At 43.3% G+C, this 12,960-nt stretch overlaps 1 protein-coding gene across 1 annotated transcript in view; it reads left to right on the top strand.

Moving 5' to 3' along the window:
- Window positions 1–888: 888 nt before the first annotated feature.
- CDK14 (cyclin dependent kinase 14) overlaps window positions 889–12,960 on the top strand; it is a 496,763-nt gene continuing 484,691 nt past the window's right edge. Inside the window, exons 1-2 of the mRNA XM_087821147.1 lie at window positions 889–1,098; window positions 7,887–7,918. Coding sequence (XP_087677273.1) covers window positions 1,008–1,098; window positions 7,887–7,918 — 123 coding nt within the window. The 5' untranslated portion in view covers window positions 889–1,007. The remainder of the gene's footprint in view (window positions 1,099–7,886; window positions 7,919–12,960) is intronic.

Raw genomic sequence — 12,960 nt, forward strand, 5'->3', positions numbered from 1 at the left:
ACTCTGCCACCGGGGAAGAGGGAAGCGGAGCCCCAGCCCTGCCTTGCTCGAGCTGAAGCTGCCGCTTCTGCTCCTGACACTAAACTGGCCCACCTTTCCCTTGCCATCTTTCACTTCACAGCTTCCCAGGCAAAATGAAAAAAAAAGAAGTCACTGTTAAGCCTGAGTGTGTCCCCGAGGCCTTTCCACTCCCCCGACCTGGCGGCAGCCCCCCAGCTCCGCGCTCCATTCACACGCGGTCGTGGCGGGGAGAAGGCCACGCAGGTGACCGGTCTGGACTCGGCCCCTTCCCGTCCGGGGCGTCTCCAGGCCTGAGGCAGGGTCCCCAGCTGCGCGCTCCCCGCCGGGCCGGGCCCGGGTCCTCCAGCGCGGGGGCGGGGCGGCAGGGCCGGGCGGAGCGGGGGCGGCCAGGAGGGGGCGCCGCGGGGCGGGGAGGGCCGCGCAGGACGCGGGCTCCGAGCGGGGAGCCGAGGTCGCGCCGGGGTCCCGCGCCCGGGGGCGGTCGCCGAGGGGAAGGCGGGGCGCGGCCGCGGGAGGGGCGCCGAGGGCGGGGCGGGCAGCGGTTCCGCGCCGCGGCTCTTTCTCCCGAGCGCCCGAAACTCGGGGCTGAGAACTTCTCCCCGCCCGCGCCCTCGGCGCCCCCCGGCGCCCGCACCGCGCCCCCGGCCCGCCCCCGCCCCTTCCCGGGCCGCGCCGCCCCGGGTTACAAAGGAGGGAAAATGAGCGGGGCGGCGGCGCGGCGCGGAGCCACTGCGGCGGCGGGGACCGAGGCCGCCCCCGGCACCACGTAGAGCGCGCCCGCCGCGCAGCCCGGCCAGGCCCCAGCGCCGCCTGCGGACGGCCGCCCGCTCCGAGCCCCGCGCGTCGCCTCCCGGCCGGAGGAGGAGGCGGAGGCGGAGGCGGAGGTGGAGGCGGAGGCGCCGCCTTCCCCGCGCCGCGCGCTCGCCGTTGTCTGCGCTCCGCTCTGGACCAGTTTGGGGAAGTTGCCGCGGCCCGGCGTCGCCCAGATGTGCGACCTCATTGAACCGCAGCCGCCCGAGAAGATCGGCAAGATGAAGAAGTTGCGGAGAACTTTGTCGGAGAGTTTCAGCCGCCTCGGTGAGTGGCGCGCAGCCCGGGCACCTGGCCCGGCGCCCCCGGCCCCGCGCTTCTGGCACCGGCGGCGCAGCGGCCGCCCGGGGCTCGCGTGGGGTGCGCGCCGCTGGGCGCGGGCCGTGGAGGAGGGGACAGTGCCCGGGACCTGGGGGAGGGTGACGACGGAGAGGAGAGGCACCCCTTTCCTTCAGGATCCGGGGTTCCATTTGTGGATGATATTAAGCCTGCAATTTGGGCTCCGGTCCTCGCCGCTACGCTCGGGCTCTCTGGCCGCGGGGGGCCGGGCGAGGGGCCGCACGTGGGGCTGCGCGGCTGCGTGGGTCAGTGATGTTTTGCGCGCAGGCGTTGGCACGGGGTGTCCAGGCAGTAATTCAGCTCTGGACGCTGGCGAGCCGCTGAGTTGCGCCTCGGTATTGTCTAGCACAGCCAACCTAAAGAGAAGTGGGACAGATACCTTGGGACCTTTTGTTCGGCGCTCAGGTCCTCGAAAGCGAGAATGGGTTGTTCCGTCCCGAGGTCTCCGAATTTTTCCATTGCTGCAGAGAAATGCGCGCTGGGAACTTGTCGGAACATTTAGGAATTTCTCCCGAACTTCTCCCATCGATTAGAGCCCCGGGACTATTGTCTTTAAACCGATCAACCAACTGACCAACAGATAAAAACCGACCGAGACGTGCTTAGGACATTTAAGAATAAACCCGTGTGACAGACTGTAGCAGGGAGGCACCAGTGTCACGTGGAACGGGTTGGCTGGCTTTCTGAGGCTGACCATAGAAAACCCCTTTAAACCTTAAGACGGTGGCTGCCACCTCACATAACTTGCATTTGTACAGCTAACTGCTTTCAGCAAGAAAATCGTGCCAGCACTAAAAATAACCTCAGAGTCCCTAAGAAGCCTTCTAGCCTTTGTAACGTGTCATCCACGTTAATGAAAGTGTTAATGGAAATTAAGCAAAAGATGCTTAATACCTTAAAACCCCGGGTGCATATGAGTATTATAGCCATCCTTCTATGCATGTATTTAAAAATCATTATATAACTGCATTGGAAAGTACGTAAACTTTCTTTGAGTAAAAGGAAACATGGGTCAACAGTTTTCTTTGTTGTCCTTTAAAATTTTGTATTGGGATACATCATCTTTCCCATGATGACGATGTAACGTTACCGCGGGAAACCAATATTTAGTCCTGGTTTAGTTTATTACATGCCCTGGATATTTGCAGTTTCACTTTTACAGGGTAGGGATGCATATGAAGAGCTTGTACATTCAAATGAAGTTTGAGACCAAGAAGAGTGAGAGGGAGCTAGGTGTGGAGGTGGTGTTCATTATTAAGGAGGGTGTTTCAGTCCTCCCTCCCCCCAAAACCATCACTGGGGCGGTTCTGGAGTCCATTAAGCCCTGTTCTAAAACACATTAACTGTATATTTGCTAATGCTAATGACTCTGTTGGAGCCCTTCCAGTTTTTTGTTAAATAATTCATTGCAATCGAATCTCAGTAAGAAACCAAGGACATTAATACAAAAATTCCTTATGTTTAAATAATTTCAAGGTTTTGATCGACAATCAGTAAAATTTGGATTAACTACAGTGCTGTCAAATGGGGTATTATAGTTAATTGGATTTTCTAGCTTCCTGAGATTTAGTGATGCGAAACTCCTTTTGTATTGGGATACATAATGAAACTCCTTTTGATTCTGACTCTTGTTAAAACGTCTTCTGAGACCTAGTAGGTTTTAATTCCTTTTGGAAACAGTACATTGCAGTAAATATAACATTATTGTATTGATGGAAGGTCTTGATTCTGAATGGCCTGTCTCATTCTGGAATACTGTAAAAGGAAATAAAGAGATTTAAAGTAATTATGCCCCTGGCCGGTATGGCTCAGTAGGTAGAGTGCCGAGAGGTCACCAGTTTGATTCCTAGTCAGAGCACATGCCCAGGTTATGGGCTTCATCCCCAGTGGGGGGCATGCAAGAGGCCGCTGATTGATGTTTCTCTCTTATCAATGTTTCTATCCCTTTCCCTTCCTCTCTCTCTCTCAAAAAAAAAAATCAATACAAATATATTAAAAAATAAAGTAATTATAATTGAATACTAAGCCTAAGACATTTATTAGAAGTAGCATTACAGAAAAATGAATCTTTGTTATCTATGTATTTTCTTGATGTGGTATTTGCAGAATCAAAAATCAGCGAAATCAATCTGATTATTTAAGGATTTTTAAGGTACTGGAGGGTGTTGAATTGAAGTTTTACTATGGGATCCTATAGTGCATAGATGAAGGGTGTGGTGCATAGACAGACTGGGGATTTCTGGTGTTGCCACTTGTAGCTGAGTGACCTTGGACAGGTCCTTCAATTTCTGAGCTTCAGTTTTTCATGTACAAATCAATTTGTTATTGGCATTTAGTGAAATAATACATATGAGGTCCTGTGTGGTATGTAATAAAGATTCAATAGGTGTTCATAATATGTTTATTATCATTATTAGTGATTGCATCATACGGACATAATTGATCTTCGAAGTGGAACGCAAGAGAAATAAGGGCATAAGTGGCCACTGACTTGGCAGTAGAGCTAGCCTGAAAACAGGATAGGTTTTGGAGTTGGACTGGTCTGGGGTTGAACCCCTTTTTCTCTGCTTGCTGTGCACCTTGGGCAATTATCAGAATTTCTCTAAACCCCAGACTTCTCATTTGTAGATTTTCTTAAGGTCGTTGTGAAGGTTAAATAGGATAAAATACATAAAATATCTAGTGCAAGATCACTCACATGATGGACATCGTTACTGGAGGCTGTTATTATTCCATCCAATTATTTTGTTTATCCCCTGTCTTCCTCCTTCATGGGTACTTCATGAGGAGATGAAAGAGTAAATATTTATTCCTGTTGAATAATCCAACATCACAATATATTCATTCCCTTTAACCAATCTGCGATGGCTTTTGAAATTAACATACTGACTTTATTTTGCCTTTTTTAGTATGATTCAAAAGTGTAGCTTGTTATATGATAAAATGCACAGCAGCACTGTCTAGCCATAAGAAAGTAGTAATCATTCATCTACAGAAAATAAGGGCGATTTTTGAAAGTATACGATATCCAATCAACATTTATTAATAATAATTTCGACTATATAAAAGTGACAGTGCTGATGTGTAATTTATTCCTATGTGAAAGATCATGCCAACTTTGTCATTGCCCACCTCAACGACAGCTCATCCGAGATTGCGGTCTAATAAAATGCATTGGCTTTCAGGCCATGGCGCGCTAATTTACGACATCTGCCAGGGAGTGACTATAATGCAGCTATGGTTCTTTTATTAGATGGGTGTAATTGAATTTCAAAGCCATCCATTGATTTCAATAGTATTTATGGCTTTCTGCTAAGTAGTGTCAGTGTGTTGATTTATTTAGAATTTACTACAGTTGTCTCTCATGTTGTTTTTAATATTTAGGTTAGCATAAACAAAGACAAATGGGAATTTGTTAATTAATTGCTTAGAAAGTTTATATTAAAATCCACTTCCTCTTTTCTTGTTTTATTTTTATTTTTAATTTTTGAATGTTAGCCTGGGAGGAGAAAGGCTTCCTGTGATATCTAGTGTAAGAGTAAGGTCAAACTGACATTTCTTCATAGTCATTTGAATGCATTCCTTCACCCTTATTTGGGCTTTCTCCTAGAGAAAGGAAGTTTATACTCTGTGATATTTGAGATGAAACCCATGTATACCATTTCTTTAAAAGAGTTTTTGAGAGACCTGAGTTAAAGGAAGAGTCTGTGGTTACACTGAATTTTGGGGTTCGTTACCTTGTACTGTAAGTGTGTAATTGTAGAGTCCGGTTGTCATTTGATAAGTCCATTCTGTCAGAAAAGAGAAATGGAAGGTTAAAGGGTCAGGCAAAATCGAACTGTTGTACCTCTCCCAGTGTAGTTTCAGAAGATTTTAATTTGAAAACTATGAAATGGATTTCATATCTAGGATCTTTTCGTAAGAGAGTATATGTATGGTTTTCATATGCCAGAACTTGAGAGTGCCTCAAAATGTAAGGTGTTGACTTTTTCCATTGAGATATGTAACTCATTAATTCAACATATAATTACTGAGTACCTCCTGTGTTCTAGATATTGTGCTGGCATTCAGATTCAGTGACCATTGGTAGTGGTCCTTGTCCTCAGGACTTTAAGAGAAGACAGGCCAGTGAATGGGCACTGACACTATGTGTAGAATGAAAAATTCTGCCTTGAAGATGAGCATAATTGCTATTGGAGAACATAGGAGGGGCACCACTTTGGTCTTGGTGAGATCATGGAAAGCTTTCTAGAGGAAGCAGTGTCAGAGCAGAGGACTGAATAGAAAATCTGGTTATCTTAAACAGTTTAACACATGCCCCGCTGTTAAGCCAGAAACATGTAATATGCTTTTTGTTCCATGATATCCTTGAAGACAATTGTGGGCTTACATTTACGTGAATGATTAATGACAGTCGGGGAATGTAATCAATAATGAGATGTTGTGTGCTTGCTTAGGTCTTCAGTGACCTGGTAAATATTTGGAAATGGCACCTTTAATTGGCTTTTGTTGTTACTATTACCTGTTCTTCAGGGCAAGAATTCAATATTTAGAAGAAACTGTGTAAGCTGTCAGCCTAGCAGTGAAGGGTTTCAATGAAGCGATAAACTTCTTAGTCTTAAAATGTTCTCCCCTGTAGTGTCCAGGGCTTGAGGATAGTGTGCAGGGGAGAGAATCTGGCTTCCTGTTCCTATAGCTTAGAAAATACACCTGCAATCCCCTCTTCTGTTCTCCTTTCCTTTCTACCTACAGACCACACCCCTCTATCCAGAATGTTGGAGGAACTGGCAGGACTTAGAGGGCAAGAAGGAAATAGTCCACTCTGGGTGTTAAGAATTCTAGTTTTCTGCTTTCTTCATCTCTCAGCTTGAGGGCCTTTATTCCATATTTGCAATTCTCTAAGGGATTGTATCAGCTGTAGTTCTTATTGGATGCTTTGCTTAAGAAAAACCATGGCTAAATTTCCAGAACTTTTATCATGTCCAAAGTAAATGTATTCAAAAGTTTGTGCTGTGAATTATAAGCTTGCTGCTGTTTGTACCTTGTATGGCAGCCACATAATGATTTCCATTAATCTTCATTAAATGTGCTAGGTATGAGGCTGGACAATAATTGACTTTGTATTTGAAATCAACAAAATAATCATTTCTCATTCTAAAAAATTGTTTTTTTTAGATGGACCCACTTGTCTATATTTATGTAGGTCACTAATATATTATAACAGCTTCACTAGTCAAGTATGTTAATTAAAGAACATGCCTTGGATTGAGGGAGCAAGGGGTATAGTCTAGTAACATTGTTGACCTGTATTTAAAGAAAGCCTTTTATTTTTATTTATTTATTTATTTAGATTAGAAGTTTTACGTTCTAAGTTAAAATTTAACCATTAAGAACTAACCCTAACCATCAAGAATACCTAGGATCTTATATATGTATTTCTATCAAAATAGGTTATTTTAGATTTAATGTAAGTTTAGCATAATAAAATATGTGTAATTGAATGTGAGGCCATTTGAGACTGGGACAAAGGCCTGTCTTTTAATTTTCCATTCAGAAGAAGTTGTTCTCAAATAAAGGAAGTAGAGGAAGCTAACACAGATCAGTTTCTTAGACAAAAGGGAAAGATTAAGAATTAAATTTTCAGAAACATTTTCTCTCTCTTAACCTGCTGTCATCCTCCTTAACGCACCACCATAACTGCTGATGTTTTAAAAAGACAAATTTTTAGTATAAAACAGAAAATATACCTTGTTTTTGAGATTGCTACACTATAATAAGCTTTAATATGATAACTTCAGTTTAGGTACGTGACTTCTCTCAGAGCTTAATTGCCAAAATAATTTGCTTTCCATTGCTTTAGTCAGAGTGTGGCTTTCCAAGTACTTCTATCTGGAATAGAACTATCAGTAAGCACCTATGCACAATTCTTTAAATTTGAAACATTTCTCCAACTAGTGGTTTCAGCTAAATTAGCTACTTTGTGCATTACCTTCATATGAATCATTCTAAGTGATTGTTGGATTTAAGCAACCAAGTGTTTGCCAACTATGCATAAAATACTTCTCTTTCTCTTTTCCAGTTCTGAAGCCAGACATATTTAAAATAAATTTCAAGAATTCACTCGTTCCTATAAAATATTCTGAATGTATTGTTTCCTTTGTTGATGCTTTGTTATCAAATTTCTCATGTTGATATGCTTGAATTATATCTCTGCAGTGCTTGTGATACATGTTTGGTCTTTCATCACCGTGCTTAAACTTCTCTCAGTAGGAAAATCTCATTCAGGGCGGTGTGCAGAGTGGGTGTCACCCTGACACTTGGTCTGGGAGGTCCATATACCATGCATAATGACATATGCGCAAAACCCAGAAGTTTAAGGGGACATTTCTTTAATAGTACTTTTTTTGATTCTGTCATACTTTCATTTAAACATTTTCCTACTGCAGAAGAGGAAGGGGAAAAATATGCATGCTTCTTTTCTGTACTTGGGAGGGCAGTACATTTACATATGTATGAGAGTGTTTCACAAAGATGCGTGCTGTGCGGTTCTCTCATTTGTATCATAACATTGTTATTCAGGCTGGGGTACAGTTTTACTTTCTGAAATGAAAACGCCATACCGCTTGGATCTGTTTGGTATTTTTTTCTGTTTTTTAGAACTTGGCCTCTTTGAGACATTTCACAATAACTGTTTCCTTTCCTTTCTTATTTTATAGCTTTGAAGAAAGACGACACCACCTTTGACGAGGTAGGTTAAATTTCTTTATCTAATGTTAGATGTATTTAATTACTGCCAGGTTAAGTCAATAGGTGCCAACTTCCCACTTAGAAACAGAGAAAAAGTGCATTAAAAAAAGACCAGCAAGAGGTGATATCTTTTTAGTTACACTATATTATTTTTCAATTGTAAATCAGTCAAATGAATGAAGAGAAATGTGCCTTTTAAAATGAAAAACACACCAAACACACCAAACACACCAGGCCTTGGTGGCGTTGCCTTGTTGGTGATGTGCGTGCTCAGGACAGGCCTGGGGCCGTGGGTGAGCTGGGCAGCGCAGCTCGCTTGCGGACCTCCTCTGAAGCAGGGTGTGATGCGATGTTGACGCCACATATTGTCTGTCGGACTCCCAGAGGAGGTGCTGACTTTTCCCGTTCTAGTTTTCCTATTCTTTGTATATCAGATCTGTCTTTATCTACCTGCTACAGAGTAGCAAAAAAGCCTGTTCAAGTAAGGCAGAGGTAATTAATAGCATTCTGAATGTGATTTTTCAATTGTACTCTTTCCTGAGTTTTTCCAGTATCAGTGGGAATCACCAGAGAAATAATGTGTTTACAAAATGTTCTCAAGAGTGCTATGAAGTGGTGTTTCATTGTCGCCATCCAAACCACAGTAATTGATCTGTGTTGTAAACTGGACCACATGTGTACACGTATATATATTGCGTGTTTATATATGAACACAGACGTATGTACGCGATGTGCTTATCCTGAAGCCTAATGAAAGCATAGATTAGTTTGGTGTGGTTAACAGCTGCAGAGTCCGTGACATGTGCTACCTGTCGTCCCCCCCTGTAGTGCTTCAGCGAGGAAAGGACATTTGTGCTCCTGGAAAGCCCCCTCGGCCGGGCGGCTGGCTGTGGTGCGGGGCAGGAGCACGCAGGGAAAGCCTGCTGCAGGCCGGGGTTTCTGGATGGGGCCAGTGTCATGTGGCTGTCGCGGTCTCCCGCTTCACCGGCCTGCTGCACCTGTCCTCTTTCCCGGGCTCAGCTCTGCAAAGCTGCATGTCCCTGGACTCGGAAGCCACTTCCCCTCCCAGCACTCCTGCACCATCCTAGAAAACTTAGTTACTCTAGACCTGAAGCAATAGAGGAATCTTTTCTTCCCCATCTGTAAAGGTTGTAATGATGTTCTCTAAACCTGTATTTCTGGAATTTCAGCAGTGTTATTGAGATGTTTTTAGGAGACTATTTTCTTCTCAGAAGAAATCAACATGAGAATATTGGGCACCTTTTCTCTCTTTATAAAGAAAAGGCTCCCCTCTAATTATGGAGGTAATTTAAGCTCATATAAAAAAGAAAAATACGGAAAAAGAGAAAGTCTCCCGAATCCCATTTCCAGTTACAGCCACTGTTGAAAGTTGTTTTTGCTTTTTTCCTCTTGTTAAAAAACACGCAGAAAGCCACAGCCCCTATATTACATCCTGTTCCTCTTTTAACCTGGAACAAACATGTTACTTCCCTGTGTTTTTACTCATGACCCCTAATCATCATTAGGAATGTAAAAAATATCTCATCTTGTTTAAATACCATTGTTAATGATCCTATGCTAGTCTGTCATGTGGCTGTGACACGTGGCTTTTAAAATAATCTGAGGCTGGAGCCTCCGTGAAAGTTAAGGAGGTATATTAAACCCTCCAGTCCCCCGAAATGTCTGTACAGAGATTTTGTAATTTGGGGAAAAATCATCCTTAGCTTTTACAAAGTGTTTTCCTTCCTCTGTACCACAAGAGATTGGTTAAATACCTCAGATTAGTGGCTCTCAGAATGTGTCCCCTGGAAGAGACATTGGAGGTCACGTGACCCATGTCGTCATCTCACCGATGAAGAAACAGGTCCATAGGAACCTGGTAGTTCCCAGTTAACCAGGGGAAGAGCCAGGGTCAGGAGCCTGGGAGGCAGCTGTAGCAACGGCTGCCTGACTATAAATAAACCCTAACTCAGCCACCCTCTCAAGAGCAATCGACTGACCCTTCCTAAGCCTTTTACAAAGTTGGTGTGAGAATTAAATCAGCTAAGTGTATAAGGGTTCCAGAACAGTGATGGCACATAGGAATCGTCTCTTAATTGGTATTGTCATTGTCCTTGCCATCACCTCCCCCTCATCACCGATGCTCTCACCGAGACATCCACCTTCTGTAGTTGGAAGGGCTGCAAGGATGAAGCATTTAGTTTGAAATTAAGAATTGGAGAGTTATTTCAGATATTCCTCTAAAATTCCATATAAGGCTTCGTGTGATGATTTGCATGTTAATTAAAACTGTGAAAATATTGTCTAAAACCTACCACTTCTCAGGTTCCTTCGGAGGATGACTGCATTCAGCTTTGCAATCCCTCAGGTGGCCTGCACGTGGTTAACAGTCAGTAACTATCTGCTAAATAAGAATAACTGTCGGTTGCCAATCAGGAGAGAGAATGTTGAACTGAGTACCAGATGATGTGAATTCTCATTTGCCGGTTCCTACCTATCAGGGCAAGTCGTTTAATTTACCCAGGGCTCAATTTCTCATTTGTAAAACCAATCAGACTATGATCTTCAAGTTGCTTTCTCTGTTTAAATGTATGACAGTGGCCTACGTAACAATCAACATAAAATTACAATTTTGCCAAGATCAGAAAAGAGCATCAGATCTGTGATTATATAAACAGAAAGTCAGTGACTTCTTCAAAGATCATCTTTGGATTATAGTGATAGAAGTTTTCCTGAACTTGTTTTGTGATCTTCCTCTCAAAATCCGGGGAACTGGACCATGTGTTGGAATTCAGTCAAGATTTGAGTCTTAAAACCCTGGGCTGGGTGAGCGACTTAGATGGGCATGGAGGTGTGGCGGCTTTCTCCCTCTCTGTGTTTATGAGCTGGAGGCTCCTTATCTCGAGGAATGGCTTCTCCAGAGGGTCTGGAGCTGGAGTTTAGTTGCTACTCCCCAATTTATGTAGAGGATTTTTCTAGGACATGTATACATGTTGGACCTGGAATGGAGGAGAGAAAAAATATGGACCTTTTTGAAAAAAATATTTATTTACTTGTTTTTAAATAGGCTGAAATTACCATGACTGTTAATTTTCATAACCAGTCTGGACTTTATTCAGGAACCGTGTGCTAATGCTTGTTGTAGAGAGAAATGAGAGGCACTTTGGAAGCTAAGTATTGAGGCCTCAGATAGTTAGATTCGTAGGCAATTTTGTTGGAATAGGGAATTTTGTTGAAGCCTTAGGGTTTGACGCAGTAAGTGGCTAAAATGAATGGGCTAAATAAATAATTGTTGGCGAAGCAAATGGTTAAGCCAGATTGAAGGATCAAAGAAGATTGCTACATTGTGTCACAGTTTTAAGTGGACAACGTTTTTGGTGACATTGTGATGAGAGTTGGTGTTGTCACTATCAATAGTGATACTATTGCAGAACTTTCCAAATTTCTTTCTTACCTTTGCTCCCCAGTGAATGGCCATGGCATGTCCCCTAAGTGGATCCATTCTTCCTGGGGCAGTGAACAGCAGCTGTACTCTGACTTCTGGTGAAATTTGGAATCTTATTTTTTTATTTAATTTGTTTTAAAATAATAATACCTAAAATGTTAAAGGTCAGAAACACAGCTAATCTGCCCTAATGTAAAATTACCACATGTAAAACCTTTTGAACTTTGGAAGCAGAAAGCTCCAATTAAGTGTAAATATATGTTTATAGAAAGAGCTGGAGAAGTCTAAAGCCACAGCAATTCATGAATGGTTCTTCTGCATAAATTAAGAGGTTAAATGGTGTAGCTTTAGTTCTGCTTCATGCCTCTGTTACTTTAGCTCAGATAAGTTGTCAGAACAAAATGTTGACTATGCTTGGCTCTTTGGGGGAGAAATGCAAAAATTTTAGTGATCAAAATAAACCTTTTCAAATGAGAAGTTTTATTTGTCTATGGTATGGAATCCAGATAGTTCAGCATTTATTTAGTTTGGAAAAAATGGGTGATCGTTTATGACTTTTTCTAATTAGTCTTCACTCTGCTCAGTTATTTCATGTTTGCGAAGTATAGGGGCTGCTAGCACATTTGCGCATTTTCTAGCGACTCTATTTTTTGTATACTAGAAAAATGTGTACAAAGCCTACCAAATAGCTTCACATTTTTACACCTGATCTGTAACTTCTCTGAGCTACCTTCTTACAAGTTAACTTGCTTCCTGTCTGCTTAATGTGATCATTTTGTGAGATGGATGGGAGCAGTAGTCCATTGATTTCAGCTTCTAGTCCAGGCCCCTCTGTTATTTTGTATGAAGACGTACCTATCATAAGCACCTGTAGTGAGAAAGGCGGCGGTGATTTTTATGAGAACTAGAGTCCAGGGCTGAGGTACAGATATGATTTGGGGATATTCTTGGCCATTCTTTTCCATCCCTTGAGGGTGGTGGAAGCTCTTGCAGTCTTTTCTCTCCCTGTCATCATCATTGGAGGCCTCAGGGTCTGTGTGAATGATGTTTGCATTGTATGCAAGGATCTAGCTTCAGACTTCTTAGAGTTCCTCATCTAAAATAATAAATCCCAGGAACAACCTTTTCTTCCTAGCTCTCTCTCTCCTGCTGCATACTCCCTTTGTCTCTTCTCTCCTGGCTTCCAGTTTCCAGAAAACCCCTATCGCATTCTTCCAGCCTAAGCCTTCCCCCCTCCTCTGTTCACTCATGGTACATCACTCTCTCCCCAGTATCCTCAATGGCCTCGCCACTTTGTACTTTGCTTGTAACCTACTCTGCCAGCCCTTGATTTTGACCTGGCATCTTTTCCTTTCTTACCCAGTGGCTGCCAAGAGCTGCTTGAGGAAACCACTCTACAGTATAAATAAATTTATCGTCTCCAGCCTTTGCTGGAACCTGAAGCCACTGTGCACAGCCTTACACTGTGTGGCTGGCCTGCTTCCTGCTGAAACCTTTCCACTCCCCTCAAACCTCCTAGCAACCCTCCTCCCTTTAAGGAGATGACTTTCCCCCTGTATTAGTTTGCTAGAGTTGCCATAGAAAATTACTACCAACCA

The sequence above is a fragment of the Miniopterus natalensis genome, chromosome 10 (genome assembly GCF_054644295.1).
Source record: "Miniopterus natalensis isolate mMinNat1 chromosome 10, mMinNat1.hap1, whole genome shotgun sequence".
Classification (NCBI taxonomy): Eukaryota; Metazoa; Chordata; class Mammalia; order Chiroptera; family Miniopteridae; genus Miniopterus; species Miniopterus natalensis.